At 47.2% G+C, this 26483-nt stretch overlaps 2 protein-coding genes across 9 annotated transcripts; both read left to right on the top strand.

Moving 5' to 3' along the window:
* The first annotated feature begins 342 nt into the window (after positions 1-342).
* On the top strand, positions 343-20234 carry sgk1 (serum/glucocorticoid regulated kinase 1). Of its 5 annotated transcripts, none has more exons than XM_029140941.3 (14): positions 343-701; positions 1034-1196; positions 3367-3606; positions 10183-10395; positions 11327-11390; positions 16245-16320; positions 16489-16564; positions 16652-16840; positions 16933-17064; positions 17816-18052; positions 18152-18247; positions 18335-18490; positions 18584-18673; positions 18771-20234. In XM_029140941.3, exons 2-14 carry the CDS (start codon positions 1086-1088, stop codon positions 18936-18938), a joined length of 1848 nt encoding a protein of 615 aa, XP_028996774.1. In that variant the 5' UTR covers positions 343-701; positions 1034-1085; the 3' UTR covers positions 18939-20234. The 5 variants fall into 5 exon arrangements, with proteins under 5 accessions (XP_028996774.1, XP_055362637.1, XP_028996778.1 ...); XM_055506662.1 differs by having other exon boundaries at positions 965-1196; XM_029140945.3 differs by lacking the exons at positions 343-701; positions 1034-1196; positions 3367-3606; positions 10183-10395; positions 11327-11390 and adding an exon at positions 13129-13852.
* A 1212-nt stretch (positions 20235-21446) lies between these two features.
* Positions 21447-26360, top strand: LOC114849153 (uncharacterized). Of its 4 annotated transcripts, XM_055506660.1 has the most exons (3): positions 21447-21465; positions 21540-21634; positions 22873-26360. In XM_055506660.1, the coding sequence occupies exon 3, from the start codon at positions 22873-22875 to the stop codon at positions 26173-26175; it is 3303 nt and encodes a 1100-aa protein (XP_055362635.1). In that variant the 5' UTR covers positions 21447-21465; positions 21540-21634; the 3' UTR covers positions 26176-26360. The 4 variants fall into 4 exon arrangements, with proteins under 4 accessions (XP_055362635.1, XP_028996090.1, XP_028996091.1 ...); XM_029140257.3 differs by lacking the exons at positions 21447-21465; positions 21540-21634 and adding an exon at positions 21796-22094; XM_029140258.3 differs by lacking the exons at positions 21447-21465; positions 21540-21634 and adding an exon at positions 21796-22234.
* The last annotated feature ends 123 nt before the right edge of the window (positions 26361-26483 follow it).

Below are 26483 nucleotides of genomic sequence, written 5' to 3'. Positions count from 1 at the left end.
AGGACACATGAACAGACGCGGACTCGTCTAAAATTAAACTGGATCAACGTGCGCTGCGTTGAAGGGAATGAGGATATGTTTGTTTGTTGTTTTTTGTACTTGGGATGATTGAACAGTACAGAGGAGGGAATCATGAGGCGGATGAGCTGCGAGGAGAGGCGAAATGAATGGAGGGAGGGAGGGAGGTAGAGAGAGGGAGAGATAGAGAGAGGGAGAGAGAGAGAGAGAGAGAGAGGAAAGGTGGAGCCATCATCGACTGCAGCAGAAGCATGAGCGAGCGGAGCGAAAGGGGGAGGGCACAGCGGTGATGAGGGAGAGATGCGAGGAGCGAGAGAATGGGGGGGGCAGCATCCGCAGCTCTCATTGATAAAGTAGAGCTGCTGTGAGCTGGAGGAGCGCCACTGGACACATCGCATCATGCTCTCACACGCGCACTTCCTGGGTGTTTGTTTACGGCTGACACCGCGGCGGCGGCATCACTCGCGGAGCACGCGCGCGCCGCTCACGCGGCGGCAGCCTGGTCAGTGAGCGGGGCAGCAGCATCTTCTCCACCATCTTTTATTTGTTTTTTTTTTGGGGGGGGAATGTGGTCCGAGGTCCTTTCAAAGAACGAAGCACACCTGTAACCGAGGCGGAGGATCTGATCTGGGATCAGGGTTTTTCGGAGGAGCGACGGAACCGCCAAACTCAGCGGCATAAAGGTACGGACGGACGCGCGCGTGGCCCCCTGTGGGCACCTGAGAGCGTTAAAACACGCAACCACGAACTTCATACTCTGTAATGAGATGCAGTGCGAGCTATAAACAGAGCTCCTCACAGCAACAGGAGCTGGCACCTTCCTCCTCCTCCCTCCTCCTCCTCCCCCCTTTCCTCATCTCTATCTTGACATTTCTCTCCCCTCTCCTCCACCTCCTCTCGCATCCTTTCTCGCCACCTCTCCCTGTCTCTCTCACGCGTCTCTCAGCTGCAGCCACAGTCTCCTCTTCGTTGCATTGAACAACTTTCGCCCCTCTGTCTCTTCGCCCCCCGTCAGCCTGTCCGTCATCCTGGGATCTACAGAGGCAAGCGGGGTGCCGGTGTCGGCCATGAAGCTGGTGAACGGAGGAGGAGGAGGGGGAGGAGGAGGAGGTGGAGGGGGAGAGAAGACGGCCTTTTCCTTTAAGAAGTGCTCCGCTTTCCAGTTTGTCAAGAGGAAGGTGAGTTGGGATGAAACACACATTCAGGCGCTGACACATGCGTGCCTTCACTTTCACCTACACACACTGTGAGGGGTTCGTTGGCTACGAGGGAAGCGGTGTCACAGCCGGACCGTGTGTGTGTGTGTGTGTGTGTGTGTGTGTGTGTGTGTGTGTAGAAACAGTCTGAACACACCACAGATGATGTCATCCTGGAAGCTAAGCTGCACTAAGCAGGCACAACATTGGCTCCCTGTGCATCTGTTTACAGAGCGTGTGTGTGTGTGTGTGTTTGTGCGTGTGCGTGCACTGAAACACTGTTGCGTTGCAGAACCCACAAGTGTCTGTTGCCTTTATAGAAATCACGACATCTCTGAGCTGGACTCAGCGCTTCCTGCGCGATGGTGCAGAGGCTTATTTCCTGTGTAACAGTGAGGGTTTGCTTTCAAATGTCAGAGTCCAATGTGAATAAGGCTACGAATCCAATAAACATTTCATCATGAAGTCCTTCGGACTCAGAAAGATTGCAGTCACTGAGTGAGTCCACTGAAGTGTTATCAATAAAGAATCAGCCTCCGCGCTTCTGTGGATGCAAATAATTCGCAGCCGATTTACATGAGATCAAAAGCAGGAGAGGACACGGTGTGGGGCTGGGGGGGGGGGGGGGGGGGGGGGGGGGGTATGGTCTACGACAGGCGTGATGTGGAGCGTGTGGAGCAGCTGGAGTGATGCATCCACTCAGTAACCACTGATCACTCTGGGGAGACGCGTTATTCCTCCATTACACAGCGCGATCAGATCATTCATTGCTCCAGTTGTCATGTTGCCGTTCGGCCGTTCTGAGCCTCGGGGGCTGAATATGTCACAGGACCAGAACCAACTGCGGATAATGAGCCGTGATTTACAGGCCCGTCTGTGCTCTGATAAACACCCCCCCCCCCCCCATCGTTGCCGCGTCGCTCCGGAGGCCGGGTCTGGGTCCCGTGGCGTGTTCCGCGGCGTGGGCGTGGGCCTCAGATGCTCCACAGCACGGCGTGGGTCACTCCTGACGCGCCTGTGAATGTGGACAGATTGCGTGGACGCCCACGCGCACTCCCACAGGCGCTGTCCGCCGCCAGACGACTCCCACGCGCCGTGAGCTCACTCCTCTGACTCCTTCACCGCTCCGGACTCTCGGCACCAAACGTCGGCATTTGTTCGGTTTCCCGCGCGTCTTTGCTTCCCAGCGACTGTCCCAGGGTTTATTTGCGTCTCCGTCTGTGTCTCACCAGGCCTAATCACATAATGGGGAGCGCCTGCGTCCGGGGAGAGCGCTTCATCATACTAATGAGGAAGGGAAATGATGGAAGCAAATATAAAATCAGCAGAGCTGGAAATAAAGCTCATGCAAATAGGAGCAGCATGCTTTAAATGTGGCCAAGAGAAGGACACCTCTGATCAGTGTCATCAGCATTCCGATGTGTGGAAAAAGGGCAAAGGACGACGCCGTCTAATTGAACGCAATGTCAATCGCACACTTTGTGCGCTGGGATATTTCAGTTCCGTGTTTTTGGACCTGAGTTGTTTTCGTGATGATCTGCAGGAGTGTTTGTGCATTTTCGCTTCAGACCTGACAGGACTTGACTTGCTGTCTGGCTGCCCTTCAGCTCAGGCATTCCGTGTGTGTGTGTGTGTGTGTGTGTGTGTGTGTGTGTGTGTGTGTGTGTGTGTGTGTGTGTGTGTGTGTGAGTCACGCAACAGGATAAGCTGCATCCCCGTGGAAATATGTCTCCCTCTCTGCTTCTTCCCCGCTTTCACCAGCTCTTAATGTTTTAACACACACACACACACACACACACACACACACACACACACACACACACACACACACACACACACACACACACACACACACACACACTCTCTCTCTCATCTGACAGTTAGTGACAGTGTTAGTCACTACAGAAGGATGTGGTACATTATTTAGTCTTCCAGCACATGCACCAACTTGTGCCTGTTTGGTGATAAAACACTCATACCCAGTGTCTTACTCACTGGTATTAAAGTATTAAAATACTAAAATATTCCACTTTCTGACGGGCTATTGAAATCTGAGTTTGTGTTGATTGTTGTGCTGATTTGTGTTGAGTTGTCACTTGCTTCTGAATATATCTGAATGGGTGAAAAAGGCAGACTCCTCTTTCTTACTCAGGTACGGAGATGGATGCAAAACCCCAAGGTGAGCGTGGAGAAGTCGCAGGGCAAAGGTCTCCTGTACCCGTGTCCCAAGTGTCCGCTGGCGGAGGACCTGTGGTACACGCACGTCCCGTCGCCGTACGGCTGCTGCCACTACTCGGGCCTGCAGGGCGGCCAGTACTACCGGCCCGAGCCCTGCTCGCCGTGCCTCGCCGTTGGGCAAGGCAGCGGCCGCGACAAGAGCAAAGGCTGCAAGGTACCGAAAACCAACCCAGACTCACTCCTCAGCATCACACAGCCTGTGGGGTGGGTGTGTGTGTGTGTGTGTGTGTGTGTGTGTGTGTGTGTGTGTGTGTGTGTGTGTGTGTGTGTGTGTGTGTGTGTTTTATAAAATGTGCTTCCAGCTCTCGCCCTTCGGGGACGCGGGTGGAGGTGCAGCCATAAAAAACTCTTGAGTGGCTCCTCAGATCTCCTCCATGTTGCCCATTAGCGCTAATTGAAAGGAGCTGAAGGACCAAATTAGGCCCGAACAGGGCTCCCCAACGTTGTTCTGTTCGTCGGCGCTTCCTCTTTAAGCTCCAACGCGATTGTTGTTACATAACGAAAACACTGAGGCTGAAGATCGGGGCGTAATTTTAAAAGCCCTCGTTGTCGTTCACCGCAGGCGGGTGTTTCTCACGTTTTTATGGTGTTTTTAAAATTGAACAAGAGAGACTGGGCTGTAAACTTCCCCCCCTACACACACACACACACACACACACACACACACACACACACACACACACACACACACACACAGTGCGTGTCCAGGTCGTCCTTGGTTATGTAACTGCAGTCATAACAGCTGTCCCACTCCTCATCAATCATCATGTCCATCAGTCGGTCGCCCGCTTGCGTGAGTCGTCACCATCTCAAGCACACAAAGAAACTCTAACTGCGTGTTAGCATGTGTGAGCTGGAAAACAATGCTAAGGGGCGTGGCCATATAAATCAACATTGTGTGTGTGGTTGTCTGTCACTCTGCCGTATTTGTTCTGTCTCTTTCTGTGTGTGTGTGTGTGTGTGTGTGTGTGTGTGTGTGTGTGTGTGTGTGTGTGTGTGTGTGTGTGTGTGTGTGTGTGTGTGTGTGTGGTTAAAGAGGAGGAGCCTAAGTGAAGTGATGATGCAGTAGATGATCAGGTCTGTGGCCTATAAATGATTGACTGTGTAAACACTGGAAACCTCCAAGATGCGGCGTTGCAGAATCCTAGTGATCTGTGTCCAGAAACACTGTGTCCCAGCTGAGGCCGACGAGGCTGATAAGTCAAACGCTCACGCGTCATGACACTGTTAAAGAAAACATCCTCCTCCCGCGCGGAACGCCGAGCTCAAGTAGGAAATCTCCCATCAAAGCGAAGCGAATCACTCACTGTCTAGAAAGCGTCCCCGGCTCCAAGTTAAAAACGCCGAGTGGTGACGATGATGAGAGTCTGCTGTCACATTTTTAAGGGAAGTGGAGATAAATAAGACACCAAATGATGACAGACGCTGTCAGATTGGTTTTAAATGCTCAGAGACAGACGGCAAAGCTCCAGGGATCTGATAGCGCTCTTTATTTTAAACCAGAAGCATGAGTCTTAATCATTCAAACTTTTGAAGCTGTTACTGCTGAGAAGTTCAACTTAAAGTTCAAGGGCTTTATAAAACTTCTGCTTCTCCTGTTGCTGTAATTGAAAAGGAAGTATCTCAGTTTAGCCTTGACCCAGTGCTTCGCATGGCCTTCATCCACATTACAGTACATCTGTCACAGCCACAGCTAAATATAGAACAAACTTTATGGCTCTACTCTGATTGTGTAATAAAAAAATGGTGTTTTTAAATGATACCATCTGCGTTTTGTGTGAATAATAGCAGAATAGAGGAGGAAACATGCCTAATGGGGATGCTTGAAGAACTGTGAATTAAAGAGAATCAGAAAAGGGAGCGATAAAAGCTGAGAGGACAATTTTATTAGGAGATAGAGAAGGTCAGAGCGTCTGCCACACCGCATGAGCATGAGCAGAAATCAAAAGGATATAAATCCTCATGATAAGGATGTCCTGACACACACACACACACACACACACACACACACACACACACACACACACACACACACACACACACAGCCTTTTCTCTAATCTCCCACATCAAACTTGAACTGTTCTTGACAAAGACTTAATCAACAAAGAAAAACAAAAATGAGGAGAACGTGACTTTTTGCTGACTTTGCTGGTTGAGCCGACGTGTCTCATCTGTCAGAGTGATTTACCCAAAGACTTTTACAGCAGAACTTTGTGCCCAGGTGAATCTAATTAAACTCCAAACCGCTGCGCTGCGATCCTCCTCTAGCATTAACCTGAGCAGGTTCTTGTCTAATCTCAGACTCAGGACCCTGGACTTTGGTGTGACAGTCCTGCGTCATGCTGGTGCGTTGGCCAAGCTGTAATAACTGACCTCTTTGCCTCCAGTGTTCCCGTTTGCACCAGAAACTCCCACCGCAGCTAGTTGGACTTCATCAGCAGTCCTGTTTTTATTTTTTTGTTAATTGTTGATGCATTTGTTCTTTATGTAATCCGCCGAGCCGGTTCTGAGTGGAGATCAGGTCATGCTGTTAATGAGCCAGCGTGTCCTGTATGTTTAAACACCGCCTCTGCCCAGAAAGGACTCACCTGCTCTGGTCCCATTTGAAGGGGGGGGGGGCAAATCCAAGGAGAGCTTGAAGCATGTCTGAGATGAGCAGCGATTTTTATGTAGATCTTAATCCTGAAGACCCAGTTGAATTGTCATTGGGTTAAGATCGTTATTGGTTGCAACACAATCACTTTTACATTGCAAAGTACAAACAGCTCTGACCTTTATCCTGGTTATTAAAAATAAGATTATTTGTGGGGCACTTTCTCTGTAGCGTACTGAACAGCTGATGTTTCTGCTGGACTTTGCTCTTCAGACTCAGGTTCTTGACCTCATCCTATCTGGGAAGTGGCTTTTCTGAGAAGCAGCAGTTCTTCTACGCGCAGCTAATGGTTAATGGCTCCACTTTAAAGGTGACAGTTTACTGCTCCGCTCCTCTGCTGCGTCAAAGGAAAGAATGTGAACTTGGGACTGCAGCTGTGTGTGTGTGTGTGTGTGTGTCTGACCTGTGGGCGCATGGATGACTTGGCACATTTAGTTAACAAACACTCCTCCAGTAACCTCACCCACAATCCCAGGTCTGGCATCAGCCATGAATCGCATTACTGTCAAAATGCTTCTCACCTAGCGCTGGGAATAAGAAGGAATTAAGACGGGCAACCCACAAGATCCAATTATATTGGATACACAGAGTTAAACGGAGAGCACTGGGAGCCAAAATCCCCTTCCAAGTTGTTGGTTTGTCATGCATACTGTTCCAACACCACGGAGAAATGAGTTTCACTCCGAACTTCTCTTTGTATTCCTCCGAATACTTCAGCTAATTGACTCAAAACTTTCTTTTCTCCTTGTTAAAGAGTCACATTCCCTTCGCGTTAATGCCTAAAGCCAGAGCCCCCGAGTCGTTCCAGTCCGACGCTTAATGAAGCCGATCAGGTGCCGTCCTCCTGCTGCTCGGAGGCCGGTTCGTTTCCGTCTGGACAGCCTCCAACTAGCGCTTGTCAGCTATTCGCTTAACATCCCCCCAATTTCCACATCACAGTTTATCAACGCTTATTTACGAGCTCAGTCTCATTTTTCTCCTCTCTTTAATTTAAACATATTCATATTTGCACGACAGAGCGATCCGGTCTGGAAGCTACCGCTGTTTAGCATACACTTAGCGACGGGAAACTGCTAATCCGGTCTTCTTCTGTTCCCAAGCCAAGCGCTCTGGCAGCGGAAGAACGTGACGGCGTAATAAACTTGGAATTGTTTTCCTCGCCTCTTTGCTCACAACAGATGTATATATAAACCCCGAAACGGCACAGGCAGCGCCTTTCCAGAATCCTACGGGGCTTGTTCCGCCGCCAAAGAGACGAGGGGAGAATAATAAGCACGGAGGAAGCGCCTCGTAGCTCGGCTCCCGCTCTCCGGGTGTGTCGTGACACAACAAGGTGCGAGTTGCCTTTGTAGCGTTCCGCCGAGCGCGGGAACGGAAGATGAAAGCCTGTTGTCTAAGAGCGGGTCGGCCCAATCTGGATCAGATCCCGTACGGAGAGCGACTGCATGCCATGGGGTGAACTGTGATGTTGATTTTAGAATCATAACAGTCAGGATGTACAAGCTGTTAAATGAAGTTTCCAATGAAGCAAGTACAATGTTGAAGGAAAACCTGCTCGTTGGCCTCCTGTGAAATAATCCTCCCACCCGGGGCTTTGCCCACATCCATACTTCCTTTCCCTCCGTCTCCTCTCTCCTTCTCTTCTCTTGACCTTGGCTGATTAGAAGGGCCTCGCCTTCGAATCTCATTGTGAGGGAATTTGGGAATTATTGTTGTTCTAATCTACCCTGAGAACTCGGCTAATCCCGTCTTCCATCTTGATGTTCCGCAGCTAATGCCAGAACTGCTGCGCCTCCGTGGCTCAGCAGCACCCTGACGATGCAGTCGGACTTTTTTCTTTTTTTTTTTGTTGCTCTATTCACACACGGAGTTCTTTTGAATCTGCTTTGTGAGGTTTGAGGATTATGGGGCTCGGCTCAGAGTTCTGCTCCCGCTCGGACGCTCGCGCAAAGACGAGCTACTGTGATTGTGCTTTATTACTACAGTGAACCGAGCGCTGTTGCAGTGCAAAGGGTAAACACACAGTTATCTCACTGTCTTGGCAGTTCGTTCACGTCAGTGACATCATGATTAAATGCTATTATGCAAGTTTGCAGTCTGTCCTTTTTGGAGTTGAAGCAGTTAAAACATCTGAAGCGCAAATCTATAAAATACCCAGAGCTGTGTCTGTGAATATATATTTTGTTTTTCAAGTCAGTGATCCAGTGTTTTCGCCTTTGGCCAATTTAGTCCGGCTTTGCTCCCGCACTGTGAAATGCCTGACTTGTTATGACTATCACACAGAGTCGAGAGGTGAGGTTTAACGTCAAAACAGAGCAGAACGAACTAAATCTCATAATGGCCCCATGCAGTGAGTAAACAAACCCCAGGTCACATGAATATGTTCTCCTCTGTCTGTTTGTGGAAATGTGAGCGAGCAAGAGAGAGAGAGAGAGAGGGAGGGAAGCATGGCAGGGGATGAACGTGGCTTCTGATCCAGCTTCTGATTCTTATACATGTACATATACTGAATGACGTGATCTTTTTTTGAAAGTCAGACCTAGGTGGAGAATTTGTTGTATGAGATGGACAAAACAACAAAAACGCCAAATCTGGCCGCCATAAATTCCAGCGTAGAGGAACAAATTGAAACCTCGCCCTGTGATTTTGACTTCTGCTTGTTGAGAGTTCGCTGGCCATTTTTTACACAGCCTGTATTTACAGGAACTCAAGAGTATTATTGCGTGTGTAAAAAAAGGTGATTAAGGCCTTTGTAACTTCAGAGGGGGTCAGAAGAGCCTCGGTCTAGACTGAACTGCTTCTTCTTCAGTCTGGGAGTGTGCACATACAGTAGTCCCATCTAGAATTGAGCTGATAATACAGGGAAGTCATTACTGCTTTCTGTCATATTTATGGGAACATTTTACCAGGCTCCATTTTGAGGTGAAAGGACACATCTTCAGCGAGGCCTTAACAATGGGCCCGTCTTTATCTCAAAGGGTCGAAGCACTAAACCAGGTCAAAGATCAGGGAGAGAGGTTAATATAGAGGCGAGTCTGGAAATGGTGTGTGTGTGTGTGTGTGTGTGTGTGTGTGTGTGTGTGTGTGTGTGTGTGTGTGTGTGTGTGTGTGTGTGTGTGTGTGTGTGTGTGTGTGTGTGTGTGTGTTATTCTTCCTGTGCACATATTTTCTTAGTACTTGAAGGAATGTGTGGAATCACTGGTGGGACAGGGTTAAAAAGAAGCCATAGAGTATAAGCTATAAGCTGCTAGATAAACATCATATACGTGCAGTTTGTGGATCAGCATAAATAATGTTGACCACTATGACCTGAGCAGGCAAACATCTCCACTCTGTCCCACACTTCCTTATTGAGAGATAAGATAAGCGCCGGAGTGCAGAATGTTGATCTGGTTAAATTTGAGAAACATATGCAGAGATATGATAATAACTCTGAAACAATATGTGACAATTTAATTTCCACACACACGTCTGCTCACATTGTAGAGCCAAAGCAGAGCAGGAGGCGCTGATAGAGGCCTTGATAAGACTCCTGTGAAATGGCTGCAGTGATTGAACCCGTCCCCTGTGTCTGTGCCAAGGACACCACTTACCTTACATAACAGCCATTTTGGGTCGGGAACACATCCGTCTGTGTAATTCGGCTTCGTGGCGAATTATGTGCCCCTTGACCTTTCCTTTCATGGTCCAGTGTGTCCTGTATTCACACCTTCTCTCTCCTGTGTGTGTGTGTGTGTGTGTGTGTGTGTGTGTGTGTGTGTGTGTGTGTGTGTGTGTGTGTGTGTGTGTGTGCGTGCGTGTGTGTGCGCTCTCTCTAGAGCTGCTTGCGTTTTATCCCTGTGACATGCATTGATGTCCGTGTTGCCAGTCACAGTGGTGATTTACGGTGGTGTGATACTCGTGTCCATGTGCAGCGAAAAGATTCTCAGAATGTCTGTTTTAATACTTACTTCATGATTATGTAACACAGTAGCTCATTCCAAAGGTTATGAAAACGCTAATGGCTGGTATGAGCTTAAGCCTCCATCCGTGAAGACCATGTGCCCTAATGCACGACATGCCTTGTTGATCTCACAGGCCAGGAAGTGGAGGATGCTGGCTCGTCACCACGGCGATGGAGGCAAACAGAAGGAGGCCGAGTCGGACGTCCACCTGGGCGGCTGTCAGTACTGGGGCGTCCATAGCTCGCCCCTCCTGGCCAGCCCTGTCATGCTGGAGTGCTCCATCTGCAGCGGGCCCTACATCAGCTACGCCCTGGAGGACACCTGGCAGCCGCGGCAGCGCACGCAGGCAAGTGGGAAAACCCCGGAGGAAGTATGGGGTTGTCGAAGTCTTTGTTGCCTTACACAATACGACAATTGGCTAATCAGGAAAATGTGTAGCAAGCAGCAGCACAAGGTCATGACACATCAAAGGAAGGTTCTGGGATCTGTTTGTTGCCAAAACCTGGAAAAGCTGAAAAAATGTCAAAACTTTCTATTTGACTGTATCTTTCCACCGCATAAATACTTTATGCTATGACTCAAGCTGAGATGACGCCTCTCTTTGACCCTTGCAAAGACATGAATCCTCCCCCCGCTGCCTCTCGCCGCTGCCTGAACCCAAACTTTATGTCTTATTTGGGGGGAAAAAAAGACAAACCTGCCATGAAATATTAATAAAGAGACAGCCTAGATTCAACATCTGCACCGAATCCACAAACAACCTCAAGTGACAGACGCGAAGGGCATGACGGGAAGTCAGGGAAATTCAAGGAGAAAGGATTTTGAATGGGAAGGAGGCCGCAGACTACAAAGACGCATCAATTTGCACGTGAATAAAGAGATAAACAAACTGTCAGCTGTGTTAGGACTTAGACGGCGTGATGTGCAGATCGCTGGAAGCAGCGCCTGCATGGGTTTAAAGGAGCCCACGAGGTCGAGAGCGAGGGATACTGGTTCCGTGGCAGCTGCCAATTACAGCGCGTGAAAAGGAAAAGTAGGACAAACTGGACTTAAATGCAGCATTTAGCTGCTTGTGATCTACTGCGGTGCTTTCATCTCAATGCGAGCGACTGTGATGGTGAACTTCTTGCCCGGTTGGACTCCGCCTTGGTTTAAGAGCACGGGTTTCCCACCGCTTTCACCACCGGGGCCCCGAGTGATTTGCTGCGGCCTCGCGTCACACGGTGTTGAATAAAGTGCCTCCACCTTGACCTGTTTCCACCGTCCTTCTCTTCCAGGCCATGGACCTGTACTACCACAATGAGTCAGACCCAGACAGCTACTGTTGCCCTGGCGACAACAGTAAGTCACCGCCGACCAAACTCCTGCTTCTTATTGGTCCCCTCCCTCTGGGTTCTCCTCCGTTTCCCGATCTTTATTCCCATCTCTGGCTCCTTTGATCTCCTTTCTCCATCGCCTCTATCCGTCCTCCCCAGGTTGCTTCTATTCATTTATTTGTTTTTACCTCACCATTAACGCTCTCTCTTTTGTCCTCTCGTTTGTGGTCTCCCTCGCATCCAAACCTGATAGCTATGGGAGCCCAGTAACTGAGCCTGGGCTCACGGGAGCTCTAATGCTACCTTACCTCACCGCGGTGCCCTCTAATCCGGCCTCTAAACTCCCAGGATAATAACCGCTGTCCGTAAACCATGATTACTATTTGTTCTTTTGTGGAAACCGGCAAAAACGGTAGTTAGAGACTCGGCACGTGGGACGACATCATCGCACTCGTGACACGGTGACCTTTTCTGTTTGGGGCCTCGCTGCTGGAGAAATGTGTGCTTTCTGTCGGCATGTGGGCCACCGGGTGAGGATCCAGGACTTTTATTGCCGGCATAAATGCACTGTACATTCTGTCGGGGCCATTGTTTGTCACGTTTTGGCTCGAATCCTATCTTTGCTCCTTTTTATTGCCTTTGAATCTTGCAGCAAATAAGCTCTTGTCTCGGGTTTGTGTGTGTCTGACAGCAAACAGAGAGACTCCGTTCACCACTTCAGTAGCAATGCTAGTTTTTTTCCCGCTATAATAATATATGAAAATAGCTTCTAAGATGACATATAGTTTATGAAGGAATTATTTTTGCTCAGACTTGCTGTCCACTGGAACGTCTCCAAGAAGCCAACGTGTCTTGTTTTTCACCGGGGACAGCCCATCCGTTAATTATGGATGGGGGGGTGGTGGGGGGTGGAGGCAATTAGCCAAGCCGGTGACAGGCTAGTTCCTGTGGCCCCGTGCGTGATGCCGCTACACCCTGTCGCTCCGGGTTCGGCAATTAGCGGCCGCAGGAGTCGGAGGGCGCCGCAAAACAGTCGTCGGGAGGTTCCGATTTCACAAACAATAAATTATGTTTACGTTATGTAACAACGCATCAATCCAGTGTGATTAATAAGCCGCTACGGGGCAGTTCATCAGCAGGTCTTTCCTCTCTTAGAGTGGTTGTCAACAGGTTTATATAACGTGTGATTACTCGTGTGTTTACCCTCATTTTATGACGCACCGCTCGCTTGTGTCGACCTGTTTTCCACGCTAGGCATGCAAACATACACACCTCCACGTTGTACAAGGCAAACAAAAATATGTTTCCTAACATTTCCTTGATTTACTGCCATGTTTTGTTTGCAGTTAGAACATTATTTAGTCTCTATGCATTAAACATTTCTTTGTTTCTGGGAATCATTCAACTACCAGTGCATGGACTTAGTTTTCATTAGCCGACGACAGGGGTCGTTCCAAGGACCTTCCAGTTAATTAGCGCTGTTCCTCTTAGGTTATTTCTAGGAAAAACAAAATCAAAACCTGCGTTACAAAACCTGTGACCTATCAAATAAACAGTTGTGACTGACAGGTTCAGGCAAGCTCGGAAGTAAAAGTCAAACCAGGAAGAGCTCACATGACAGTTGACGGAGGGGATAAATAAGCTATGGTATGAATCTAACTTGCTAAGCAGACACACACACACAGACACACACACACAGACACACACACACACACACACACACACACACACACACACACACACACACACACACACACACACACACACACTGACCGTGCACCATATCCTGTAACAAAATAAAAGCCCGGCTGTCCTGTCTGAATAGCGGAGGTCTTTATATAACAGTGTCATCTGGTTCCTCATCACTGAGGCTCATTCACATTCATTGGGAGATCAACACACCCTCATCCTCCCAGCACAGACAGCGGATGTTGGACTGGACGAGATGAGCAGGTTTGATGGGTGGACGTCTCCTGGCGCCGGCGTCTTCAACATGGGCACGTGCTGGTCTTTGTGTACGTGTGGGGACCGGGACGGCGGGTGGGCCAAAGGAGCGCGTGTTGATGTTTCTTCTGCAACGCTAATATCCTGTGTCTCCAAACCCTGTGGCACTGCAGCGAACAGTGTGTGTGTGTGTGCGTGTGTGTGAGTCAACGCTGAGTTTGGCACCGGTGACAATGCCACTAGTTGGTTACATAACATACTAGCGTCTCACACACTCAGAGCAAGGCAGTAAACACAGAGCTTGAATATCGTGGCGCCTCCTCTTGTCCGGGGCTCGAGCTTCGGGCCGCCATGAAGGAGAGCGGGCCAGATAGGAAAATCACTGAGTGGATCTTTTGTTAGTGTGGTACCCACCGCCCCTACAGTCCCCATCACCACCACACTCTCATTTTCTTCCCCTCCTCGTCTCCTTTTAACACCGCTCTCTCGTTTCATTCAACTCTGGGCTATGACCACAGATGCACTGCTTACACCCCAGACAAGGTAAAGTAGCGACGATGATGATGATGATGATGATGATGATGATGATGATGATGATGATGATGATGATGATGATGATTTGAAGTGCTGATGTGCCATGTCGACCTCAATGCTCGAGTCAATGAGACATGGAGGATGTACACACGAGAGAGTGTGTGTTGTCAGATTCTCTACAGGTTCTGGTTGTGTGTAGCTTCAGTTATGAGTGTGTACTGTATGTGCACCGGGTGCATTGGGGGCAGATTAATAATAGATCTGATACAGACAGCAGCATAAAGCACGGGCTGTGAATAGTCTGTGTGCAGCATGTAAGACAGTTTACTGTCGTGTGATGAAGCATCGCAGATAAAAGCTTAAAAGTTAATGTCTTATAGGTTTCAAACACGCGCGTTTGTGTAGTCAAATAAAGGCCTCGGTGATATTTCCATTGCGGTTGGAGCTCATAAAATCCCATGGTGCGCTTGAAGTGGAAGGAAATAGAGGCGGGACGTCTCCGCCCTCAAGTCGAAGGGGGAAAAAAAATTGCTGGATGAAACTGTCCAAGAACAGGAATGCGCTGTAGTTCAATTACCTCCGTGCTCAGGGGCCGCGCTCCTCGCCGTGATTCTGGAAATAAAGCAGCCCTATGAAAGACAAAACCACCGCTTTGACGGGTGAGTACAGCGCAAGGCAACGCCGACGGGTTTCTGCTCGTTAACGAACTATTAAAAAGCCGCTCACGGCTCGACCGTGGCTCGACAACGGTCGTATTGTGAGACTTGTTGCTGTTTTGTGCGCATTCGGGGCCCGTTGTGTTATTTATAGCGTCTTTCGCCGGGGTGAAGCAGATCCTAACCCACTTTTTTTGCGCGTTTTGAAAGAAAAGCATTGGCAGGCACACTTTTTTTTTTGGAGGGGCGTGGGGGAGACGGAGGGGGGGGGGGGGGGGGGGGTGAGGGTCCATTCATCGCACAATCGCGTGACCTGGATTTCTGGTGCCACTGGAAGTGTCCCGTGGAAGAGGGGCTCTATTGTTGAAGGTGCCAGGGAAACCTTGGCAACTGCGCTTTGCGGCTCGGTGAACCCGGGCGCTGCGGGCGCTCCCAGTGAGAACACGAGCCCTGAAAGATGTGATTGTTTCCACTATGACTTCAAGTCCGTTTGTATCCCGGTTTTTTACGAGTAGACGCTCCGTTCACTTGCACTGTGGAGCCTTTCGCACGGGTATCAAAACCTCACAGGCTCTCGTTTCACTGGGGGTAGATCCAACTTGACCCAGGTGCGTTACATAACTATGACTAACTGATCCCGTCTGCTGTTAAACCCAGCGCAGGCCGGGCCGACACCTAATTTCATACTTAATAATCCCATTAACGCATCGGCCGCTTTTGGGGGCGCGCGCAGGTTGATTAAAACGCGCCGTGAGTCCGGTCTCTCTCCGTCCAGGCTGCTCGCATTCACGCGTCGCTCCCAGCCTGTACTTTTCCACTAGCGGTGAGTTTTTTTGGCAGCCCGCCTGCCTGAGCTCAGACTCTCCCTGTGGTCTTTTGTGCAGCGAGGGAACCTGCGTCAGTCCCAGGACGTTCATTGAGCAAGAGCCAAACGGTGAAAGCGATAGACGCGGAGGATATCGGATTATTATTGGAGGCGCACCACATCCAGACTGAGCATGTGAGACCGAAATAATCACAAAGTTGGGGGACAATATTGAATTACATAGTGTCCCACAAGCTGTTGTTGTGTTTATGTTGCACACTTTTGACGTTAACAGGACTCGTGGTAACAGCTGGACACATATGGAGCTGATTAACCCATTGTTTTGCCCTCTTGTTCCGACCGAGCATGTGCGGTTTGGCCTGTGACACACGGGCCGTCAGGCCAAGTTGCTATGGTATTGCACAAACACGTGCAAATAGTACAAGCAGGCTTTTGACGGAGCGCCTCTGAAGAACACTTTCCCCCAATATTTTGCTCCGCTTTTGACGTAGACGCGTCTTGAGGCGTGACTGTGACGCGCTGGGAGCGCAACAGCCCCTGACTGGTCGAGAACGGGACCGATCGTGTTTAGAACGAAGTGTTTGGACAGGATCACACCCACGGGGGGGGGGGCAGCTCCACCCCCTCACTGACCTGTTAAAATCAAGAACCAGAGGCAGGAGAGTCATATTTAGTCTCTGGGCAGTTGATGAGTACACAGCTGCCGTTGGACTCCTCACACCATGACGATAAAGACAGAAACAGAGAAACTGGGGCTGACTTACTCCAAATCTAGAGGATTAGTTGCTTTAGTCACCGGTATGGGATCATATCTGGATATTTCAAGTTGATCTTTCATGTTATGGATGGGCGTGTTTTGTTTTTTTTTTTTTTGTTTGTTTTTGCATCTCCTAATCCTTTGCTCTGTGTTTTCCCTCAGCCTTTATGAAACAGAGGAGGATGGGTCTGAACGACTTCATTCAGAGGCTTGCCACGAACTCCTACGCCTGCAAGCAGTGAGTACATCTGACTCATGGCATTGTTCTGCATGGCGGCGAACACAACATCAGCTTAGCGCCGGCAGAAACTCCTGTTGTTTGTCCTCGCAGATCAGCTGATTCACATTCAAATAGAGGGCTGCGTCATTTCACGGGGAAATAAGCTTGTGTCTCTGTTTTTTTTAGTTCTGAAGTTCAGTCCATTCTGAACTTAAGTCCTCCTCAAGATGCTGAGCTCATGAATGCGAACCCCTCCCCTCCTGTAAGTACACCCTGTATACTCTAAGTGTACTCTACGTATTTGCCGTCATGCCTCTAACGCCGTCACCACTTTCTCCCCGTGCTGCAGCCCAGTCCGTCCCAACAGATCAACCTCGGACCATCGTCCAACCCCTCGGCCAAACCCAGCGACTTCCACTTCCTCAAGGTGATCGGCAAGGGCAGCTTCGGCAAGGTGCTGCTGGCGCGCCACCGCACCGACGACCAGTTTTACGCCGTCAAGGTCCTACAGAAGAAGGCCATCCTCAAGAAGAAGGAGGTAACTACACCGGCTACGCCAAAACGAGCCGAACGAGCTTCACATCACGTGATTGTCAGCACCTCTTTAAACCATGGCTTCCACCCCCCCAGGAGAAACACATCATGTCAGAGAGGAACGTGCTGCTGAAGAACGTCAAGCACCCGTTCTTAGTGGGCCTGCACTACTCTTTCCAAACAGCCGACAAACTCTACTTCGTGTTGGACTACATCAATGGAGGAGAGGTAGGTCACCCGCTGTACTGCTGCCAGATGCGAAAGTGGATATGAAGCAGAGACGCTAGAGGAGAAGGGAGACGCGGGGCTATTTAAGGAACGAGCGGAGTGAATAAGGAATCAGGGAGGTTCAAGGATTGGTATATTCGAAGCAAGAAGGGAGCCGGTGGACGCAGCCTGTAAATATAGACGTTTGAACAGACAGACACACAGACAGAGGGGATATCCTGTCGAGAAAAGCGGGGCAGAGGCGGTCGCTCGCCGTCCTTTTTGTTCCTCCCCCTCTGAAGGAAACACCTCTCAGGAAGTCACGGGGTGGGCTGGGACGGAGACAGCGACTTGCGGGACCAAAATTAGCAGCCATGTCCAAACTCCATGCGTGACTAATCGAGCTAATTTCCTGTGATTGTTGGAGCAGCGGAGGCAGGGTTGATTAAATATTGGTCTCATCAGGAAACAGGATGCGTTTGCTCTCCTTCTCCCCTTTCTCTTTTCTTCCCGTCTTTTATAGCTTCCGTCCCACTGGTCTTTTGCTCTTTCATCTGTCTTTGCTCGACAGGAGTTTAAAGCTGTCGCCTTCCTGTGTCTGTATTTCTTTTCATCCCGCTTCCCTTTTGTCTCTTTAGCTGTCTTCTGTTTGTTTCGGCCTGTGGCAGGAAATCTATAGCGATATCAAGACATTTGAGTGTTTTGCTACTACAAGCGCAAGCTGCCTTTGTTGTCAATAACCTCTGCCCTTTTTCCGTTTGTCTTCGTCCAGTTGTTCTACCACCTACAGCGAGAGCGCTGCTTCCTGGAGCCGCGAGCCAGGTTCTACTCGGCAGAGATCGCCAGCGCCCTGGGCTACCTCCACTCCCTCAACATCGTCTACAGGGACCTGAAACCAGAGAACATCTTGCTGGACTCCCAGGGACACATCATTCTCACGGACTTCGGCCTGTGCAAGGAGAACATCGAACCCAACGGAACCACGTCGACCTTCTGCGGTACACCAGAGGTGAGGCTGAAATTTGACTCAGACTCTCGTTGTTTTGTGTGTTTTGACAGCACCCAGTGATGTTTGCTAATGTAACCTACCACTTTTTCCACTCTACAGTATTTAGCCCCCGAGGTGCTTCACAAGCAGCCTTATGATAGGACAGTGGACTGGTGGTGTTTAGGGGCTGTCCTCTATGAGATGCTCTACGGTCTGGTGAGTAGCATTACATTGTTTGCCACGTTGGATTCCTTGCTCCCCCGGTAGGCAAAGTGCTAACGCCTTCTCTTTGCACCTCCACAGCCTCCTTTCTACAGTCGCAACACAGCAGAGATGTACGACAACATCCTGAACAAGCCGCTTCAGCTGAAACCCAACATTTCCAACGCAGCCAGACACCTGCTGGAGGGCCTGCTGCAGAAGGACCGGACCAAGAGGCTGGGCTGCACCGAGGACTTTGTACGTGTCTCATTATGTTCCCCCACGCTCACTCACACGTTGGAGTACATGTGGTGAGATGGGCTTGATTCAATTATTTGTGTCTCTTCTCAGGTTGAAATCAAGAACCACATATTCTTCTCCCCCATCAACTGGGACGACCTGAACGCCAAGAAGATCACGCCTCCTTTCAACCCCAACGTGGTATGTGTCATTTTTAATCTTCGAGACCCTGACGCACGATGCGCAGGTATGTTACAGTGTCTAATTTCTCCCCCTTCTATTTTCCACCTTTCCCCAGACGGGACCCAACGACCTCCGACACTTTGATCCAGAGTTCACAGATGAGCCGGTGCCTAGCTCCATTGGCTGTTCCCCAGACAGCGTGCTCGTCACAGCCAGTATCAAAGAGGCTGCCGAGGCGTTCGTGGGCTTCTCCTATGCCCCAGCAATGGACTCCTACCTATAGGATTTAAACACAGGCACTCAGCGGACACTAGTGTTGACTTACACTACCCTACGTGAACTGTTGCATCTTGACCCCGGCCCACATTTTCCATTAGCTCGATAGGCGTCTCCGAACCAACACACAGCAGCGCTGCACCTACAAAGAATTCATACACGAGTACGTGCCGTAGTCTCTCCAACTCTTGAATGCACTGAAGAAGATTCGCCACAGGAGAAAAGTTCGGCATATCCTGAGTTGCCAATGCACAAATCTTTCAATCTACTACACACAGCAGACACAAACAACAAGACTCTCTGCCTTTAAATAAGCATCTTTAACCTGATAGTGAAGGTCCTTTGCACATAGCTCAGGCAGCTTAAAAGCACGCTCGATCCCGAAACTACAACACAAACAAGCACACACCAACTTCCACCTTGTTAAGGCTGACTATACTGTAGCAGCCCTGAAAAGGATTTCCATCTTCATCTATGTAGCAAAACATCTTGTTTGTAGATTCTGTCTACGATCCATGGGGACCTACCTGCTGAGTTAGAGCGAGTAACTTGGAGATGACATTCATTTTGGTGCTTTAGTTTCTTCTTGTTTTCGTTCTGTGTTTCTAAAGGGAGTCATCTTGTATCTGAATGTTACAGAGGGGGGGGCGTCTTATTTCTCTGAGGTGCCTTTATTTTTTTTCTCTCCATCAGTGCTCATATCTTTTGGGTTTGTCTGTGTCCACAGCGTTAAAGTTTCGCCCGTCTCAGATGGCTGGAACTCTTTTTGTTTTTATCACCAGTGAGGAGCGACACAGCGTTTTTAATAATATCTGTTCTGTATTTAACGCGTGAGACGTAGGAACTCAAACGATATTTTGTATCTTCTTTTGCACATAGAACAATAATAGTAATGCTGATAGAGGGAGAGAAAGAGAGAGAGCACTGCTGCTAGATGAGAAAGACAGTGCGTTCAGAGGTGTTTGTCTTACCTCTGCTTGCCAACTGCGTCCCCCTCGTATCGTCTTCCATTTGTCTCACAATAACGTAACGGCCGCCTGCAGACGGGCTGGCGACATCAAAACTGAACATTCCACTTTAATATTGCTGTAATGCAGTTTGACGGTATTTAAGTTTGTTTGTATATTTGGAGTCATGTGTACTAGTTTTAATGTATATTGAACAAAAATGACTAAAGGTATGCCTAAATATATATAAATATATATATATATATGTAACAATTCATGTTAAATGTACTGTAAATTGTAAAATTGTCTAAGATTAATGTGACCATGTTTTGGTTTGCAATAAAAGTTTAACTTTACACTGTACAAACTTGTTTTTAACAGTTGGCTATTGAATGAAACATGTAATGAATTCATTTGAGAAGAGGACAAAATGATAAATATTCGCCAATACAAGAACAGGAACCAGTGACTGACTTGTACAGTACACGTGCCGGTTGATCAAAGTGTAGTTTTATGTGTGAGGACAAACCATGGCTGGTCTCATATTCTAACTACACAAAGTTAAACAGGAAGTTATTTTCCTTACACCAGATTAATCTGATGCAAAGGCTGCAATAGTGTCTAACCAAGTGGTTGAGTGAAAAATAGGAGTAATATACAGTTACAACTGGGGTGTATTGTGTAGCATGTCCTTCTGCTGGATCCAAGGTTATGCCCGTGATTAATAGCGTCTTTATGGAGGACACTGATTGTCCACCAGATCCAGGGGGTTATTGTAAAAATGACCTCTCACCTCTAACATCCTAGGATGGAGGAGCAGTGGAACAAGAATGCCTCCACAATGATTACCATTCGAAGAGGACTGGGAGGAAAGTGTCCTGGTAGAGACCCATAAAATCTTTAATGCTCTGGTTTTTGTCCAGAAAACCATTTAACACTGTGCGTAGGTCTGAGCAGTTTCCTGTAAATTCAATGAATCCAGTCCCCAAATGGCCAGAGAAGGATAGAGAAGGACAATTAAGTCATTCATTAAAAATTATCACAAAAAATACTGTGTTTGGAGAAAATCCACTAGCTGTTGGAAAGTTTGGATGTGCCTCTATACTACGTCTCTCTCTCTCTCTCTAGTCTAATAAGTCTAATAATAGTCACTTACTACCATCTGCTGGCAAAAGCACTGAATTTGCAAAATAAATCACAGCAGACAGACCTCATTTACTATTTGGTACTAATCGTAAACATGTGACAGTACATGTCATATTTGTAAAAGATGGCGTTTAATTTGCACACGTAGTTAAAAGCTGGATTCAGGCGTAAACTATTTTGTTAATTTGTCGTTTTATGTAACTCAAAATCCACACATACACTCTCCAGCAAAACATTTCACCATGAATTATCTGGTAAAGACTTAAAAAAAGACACGTATATTATATATAGATTCTAGAGCATATAGGTTGTGTCACCAGGAGTTTTAATTTGAAGTTCCCACATTTTTAATTGTCATTTCCTGTATGGGTATCGCACATCCCTGATAAAAGCAGTTATTTATACAAAGACCGAGCCGCTGTGTAATGTCATTTACCCACAGTAGGTTTGCATTTTCTTTACTACAGTATCGACCGTGCGGTATTTTTTTTTACTAAGTGGTGGCCCGATTCCAGAGGTTTCCAGCCTCCTTGGAGTTATGGCTGTTTAGGAAACGTTGCTTGGCCTCAGGAGGAAAAAGTAACGTCAATGTGACCGAATCATTCGTCAGGTAAGCCTGTCTCTGTGCGTTTCCTATCCTATCCTATCTAATGGCAATTGATAACGTCCACTTAGCATACACCCCTATTTTAGCGTAATTCTGACCCTTTTAATTTGAAGTCGCATTTCCGTATTTTTGTTAATCGTCACTTCCGGTGAAGCCTAATGCTTTACACCATTTGTCCATATTAAATGTATTTAATGTACAACAGGCTATTACCTACTCATAATGACTGATAAAATAAGACATTTTATGAAATCTGTCTTTCCTTTATACAAATAGAAAAGAAGGTTACGTAATTTCCGGACTATAAGTTCCTACTTTTTTTCAGGCTAAAACAACGATGCGGCTAGGATGATATTAATATATGTAAAGTGGAACTAAATTCTTCAAACCAGTGCTTTTGAGTTTAATACACACGTGTATCATGGAAAACATACGACGAAATGCATATGATGCGGCGTTCAAGGTAAAAACGATCGAATTGGCAGTTTTAGAAGGAAACAGCAGCTGCACGTATGCTTGGCGTCAATGAATCGATGGTGAGACGTTAGAGACGCCAGCGCGAGAAACTGTCTAGATGTAAAAAGACGAGAAGGGCGTTCAGAGGTAAGAAAAGCCGATGGCCAGAACTTGAGAACGTTCTTGAGGACTGGGTGAACGTACGGAGAGCGGGCGGCCAAGGCATTTCCACTGTGCGGATCCGCCTAAAGGCCAAAACAATCGCCACCGAGAAGAAGATCGAGGACTTTACAGGTGGACCGTCGTGGTGCGTCAGATTTATGAGACGAAAGGGCCTTTCCACCAGGGCACCGGCGACTCTGAGTGAGCGATGCCCTCCCAACTGCGAGGAAAAAGTTACAACATCCGCGAATTCGCCCACGTAAATACGGTATTTATTGAAAAGTTACAAAAAATATTACTTTGTGTAATAAATATCCACACAACGTGGACACCGGCGGCTTATCGACGGTTGCGGCCTATATATGTATAAAAATAGGAATCTAATAGGTGCGGCTTATATTCAGGTTCGCTTGATAGTCTGGAGTTTACAGTAGTATGAATCTGATATTTTATTATTAAATCACCACATACTGTTATAAGATACTTTAGACCAGGGGTGGTCAGCCCTGGTCCTCGAGAGCCACAGCCCTGCTGGTTTTCCAATTATCCCTGTCCCAGCTAATACCTAGCTTGAATTGAGTCTGAGAACATGTATTATTTTCTATTTTCTCCCTCCTATTCAGATGAGTGGGGACCATCAGTTGGTCACTATCAGTATGAAGAACAAGAAAAGGATGGACGCCAACACGTGTGCATGGCAGTGGCGCAGTAGCTGTGTGAAGAAATATTCGAGATATACAGAACGATTATATCACTGCAGTAAGATTGGTTTTGATTTTAATGTTGGATCTCAAATGCACAAAAAACTGGACTTGAAGATGGTGACAAATGGTGTCATACTTGAGATGTGTGATTTTGCTAAAATGGTCAATAAGAGTAAAATACAGTTTGCCACACACATTCTGGAGAATAATTTTGATCTCGGGTTAGACAATGAGCAACAGAGGAGTGAATTTTCTTCTCGAATTCTACACAAAGTGAAAGACCTTATGAGAAAACCTAGAGATGAACATGGAGTTTTCACTCTCTGTGACATTTTACAGTGTGCAGTGTGCACAAACACACTAGAGGATGCCCTTAATACAGATGACACTAAAGATGAAGATCAATGTGGTTTAGAAGAAATCGATGGACCACAAACTAATGACATCAATGATTTAGATGAAGGTTTAAGGCTGCACTCAAATGAACTGAAAGCAGATGTTGGTCTCCCATCATTTCCTCATTGTGAAGGGATTGGACTAAACATTGAAGTTGGTTCAAAACAAAGTCTAGATCCAACTTCATTGACGAATGGGGTCATGTTAGAACTGGTACATTTTGCCAGATTCATAACTTCCTACAGCTCTATTGTTCTGGGTTTGTTGGAACATAATTTCGAACTTGACATAAAATGTCCAAACCTCAAAAGTATAGTTTGGCTCAAGATATTAGCCCTGCTAAAGAGGAGGAAGCAGCTCATTGACATGTTTAAAGATGAATCGTTTTGCTTTTACACAGAGTCGGAAAAGTCAGAAGCAGAAAACCCCTTGTATCACTTCAGAGACATTCCCAAAAAAAGGCAGCCTAAAAAGAGGGCTCTGTCAGCACCAAGAGGAGGTGGCACTAAGATGTGCAAAGCGAAGAAGATAAAGAAAGACATCCCATCACAGAATAAAAACACATGTTCCTGGGATTCAGACCATGCATCAGATTTAGAGCATTCTTACATGTGTCCCTTGGATTCAGATGAAGCTTCTAACATAGAGGGCACAGATAATGAGAATCCTGTACAAGACTCCTGTTCTAATACTTTGAGACCATCAGAGTTAGTTTGTTTAAGTACACATACACCTTTCCTCACCAACTCTGATCCTTCATTCGATGTGAACTCACCATTTGCAGGAAAGTCTAATAAACGTAAGTCAGCTGGAGACAAAAAGCAAACACAAATTCCAGGAAATGTCCCTGACAGATGTCTGGCTGAAGAGGAGGACATGCAAGTCGAGAGGGACATGTGGAAGCTGCGCTCTAAACGTGTAAAGCAAATTGTAGAAGACCAGGAATACTGTGCATTTCACAAAGCGCGGGAGGTCGGCATAGAATTCAACGTTGGCTTTGGCCCAAAGCAAAAAATCAGTATTAACTCTTTGACCACTGCTCTCTTTTTTGAAATAGTAAAGTTTGCCTTGGCCTTGAATTCATCTCAGCAGGAGTTTATCATGGAGATTCTTGAGTACAACTTTGACTTAGACCTGCATAACAAAATCCAAAGGAAAATGTTTGCACAAGATCTAATGATTAAAGTGAGACAGCTCAAAAATAGGAAGTATCCTGAGAAATCCTCCAGAGAGATTTTTGAACTCCCTGGCCTGGTGTCATTGGTTAACATGGCAAAGGCCAACATGGGAAATGTTGGTACTGAACTCGAAACCCTATCAAGAATGAACAAGTGTACAGTTGGTCCTGTGCGTCGTCCTGATTCACATGCAGAAGCTACTGAACAGAGTGTGAACCATCATCCTTTCTGTGAGGAAATAGAGTTGAAGTTACATGTGAAACACCACCATCCCAAAAAAAAGCTTGAGCTGTACAAACTGACAAGTGGAGCGATGTCTGAAGTGATGAACTTTGCTGAAAGGCTGTGTGGAACATTCCAAGAGATTTTTGTTGATGTCCTTCAACACAACTTCGATTTTGATTCGCAAAATGGAAATTCTGATCCTACTACAGATATTCTCTTAAGAGTTCCTATTGTGGTGGAGCAGCAAAATCTGATGAGATGTTTTCCCTTCAGCCCAAGTTTCAAACTACAATGGTCACTCAAGCCGATATGGGAGTTTGGGAATCCCCCACCTTCAAATGCACAGAGTAATGATTCTGTCCAGGTTCCCTTCATTGATCAAAATGTAGAGATATGTGCTCACGCTGAGCAAGAAAATGAGCTTGATTTATGGCTGTGGAGGTTGCGGGCCAATCAGATGCAGCGAATCCTTTCTGTGCCTCATTTAGAACATTGCCCTCTTTATTCTTTTTCCAAATGCAAGAAAGTAGGCATTGATTTCAACATAGGATCTGGTGTCAAACAAAGTCTTGATCCAAGGTTACTGACCAATGGCGTTATGGTTGAAATAGACAACTTTGCCAGTGAACTTCAAGCTGCTCAAAAGTACTTCATCACTGAAATACTGGAGTATAATTTTGATTTGGAAAGGTTTGACTTGAAAAACGACCTGAATCGCAGCATTTTTGCACAGCAGCTCTTCTTAAAAGTCAGAGCAGCAGTTTATAGACGTTCACAAAGCCTGATGATGAAACCTTTTGAATTGCCTGACTTAAGATGCGTAGAAGGCTCTCCAAAATTAAAGTTTTGCCCCAGATGTTGTAGGGATGAATCTGGCCCAGGCCACATGATTCATCCTCACTTACCTGCCACAGTGTCTGGTGAAGCCAACTGCACAGCAAAGCAGCCTGCAAAGGACTCCTCCTCCATCTCCCCAACATTGTTGAAGTCCATAATGCACAAATACCATCGCTGCAGGCTGAGTGGTTTAAGTCTGTGCATGGAGAAAGACCAACCAAGCGTAAAACTTGACATGCGCCTCCTGACACGGGGAATTGTCCGTGAAGTAGCAGGTTTTGCCAAAACATTGTGTGGAACAAAAAATCAACTTGTGAATGATATTATCAAACACAACTGGTTTGGTTCACAGAGCAAAGACATAAACCACGCAGCTCAGTTCACAGCGCAGATGACTGCAAGAAGCAGGAAACCCAGTTGGTTCAATGAACGTTTTGTAGCTCAGCCAAATCATCACAGAGATTCTGGACATACCGCGAAGGGAAGTAAAGTAGCAGCCAAAAACGAGAAGGCAGGTGACCGTGCTTCCACAGGACAGGTTGAAGAGGAGGAGATGATGAGTGTCTGTCATCACGCAGATCTGTGACTCAATCACTCATATTACCACTATTCTGTAAACAAAGCAAATAGAAAAAACTTGCCAAGTTCTGATGCCCACAAAGTAAGCATTAGCCATTCGGGGTAAACGCCTGCCTTAAGTTATATTTTATCTAGTTAGATGTAAAAATTATTTTATTGTGTTGTTGAAATAAAAGTGTATGTTTTTCTCAATCATTTTGATTTTTCATTTAGGTCAAACTAATGCTTTAATGTTTTCAAGAACTGTATTTGGTATTTGCAGATGTAATACTTCTCTTGGACAGTTGGTGCTGCCCAAGGTTTAGCAGTTCTCTC

Source organism: Betta splendens, chromosome 24, assembly GCF_900634795.4.
Source record: "Betta splendens chromosome 24, fBetSpl5.4, whole genome shotgun sequence".
Classification (NCBI taxonomy): domain Eukaryota; kingdom Metazoa; phylum Chordata; class Actinopteri; order Anabantiformes; family Osphronemidae; genus Betta; species Betta splendens.
Note: the sequence above shows the minus strand (reverse complement) of the source record. Positions and strands in the feature narration are given on the sequence as shown.

Excerpts from the sequence above, each read along its gene's own strand:
- sgk1 (XM_029140941.3), top strand. The coding sequence starts at position 1,086 with ATGAAGCTGGTGAACGGAGGAGGAGGAGGGGGAGGAGGAGGAGGTGGA. Across the intron at positions 16,321-16,488 it reads AACTCCTACGCCTGCAAGCA|TTCTGAAGTTCAGTCCATTC; the intron begins GTGAGTACATCT and ends TGTTTTTTTTAG. Across the intron at positions 18,248-18,334 it reads ATGAGATGCTCTACGGTCTG|CCTCCTTTCTACAGTCGCAA; the intron begins GTGAGTAGCATT and ends GCACCTCCACAG.
- LOC114849153 (XM_041069559.2), top strand. The coding sequence starts at position 22,458 with ATGCCCTCCCAACTGCGAGGAAAAAGTTACAACATCCGCGAATTCGCC. Across the intron at positions 22,518-22,872 it reads AATTCGCCCACGTAAATACG|ATGAGTGGGGACCATCAGTT; the intron begins GTATTTATTGAA and ends CCTCCTATTCAG.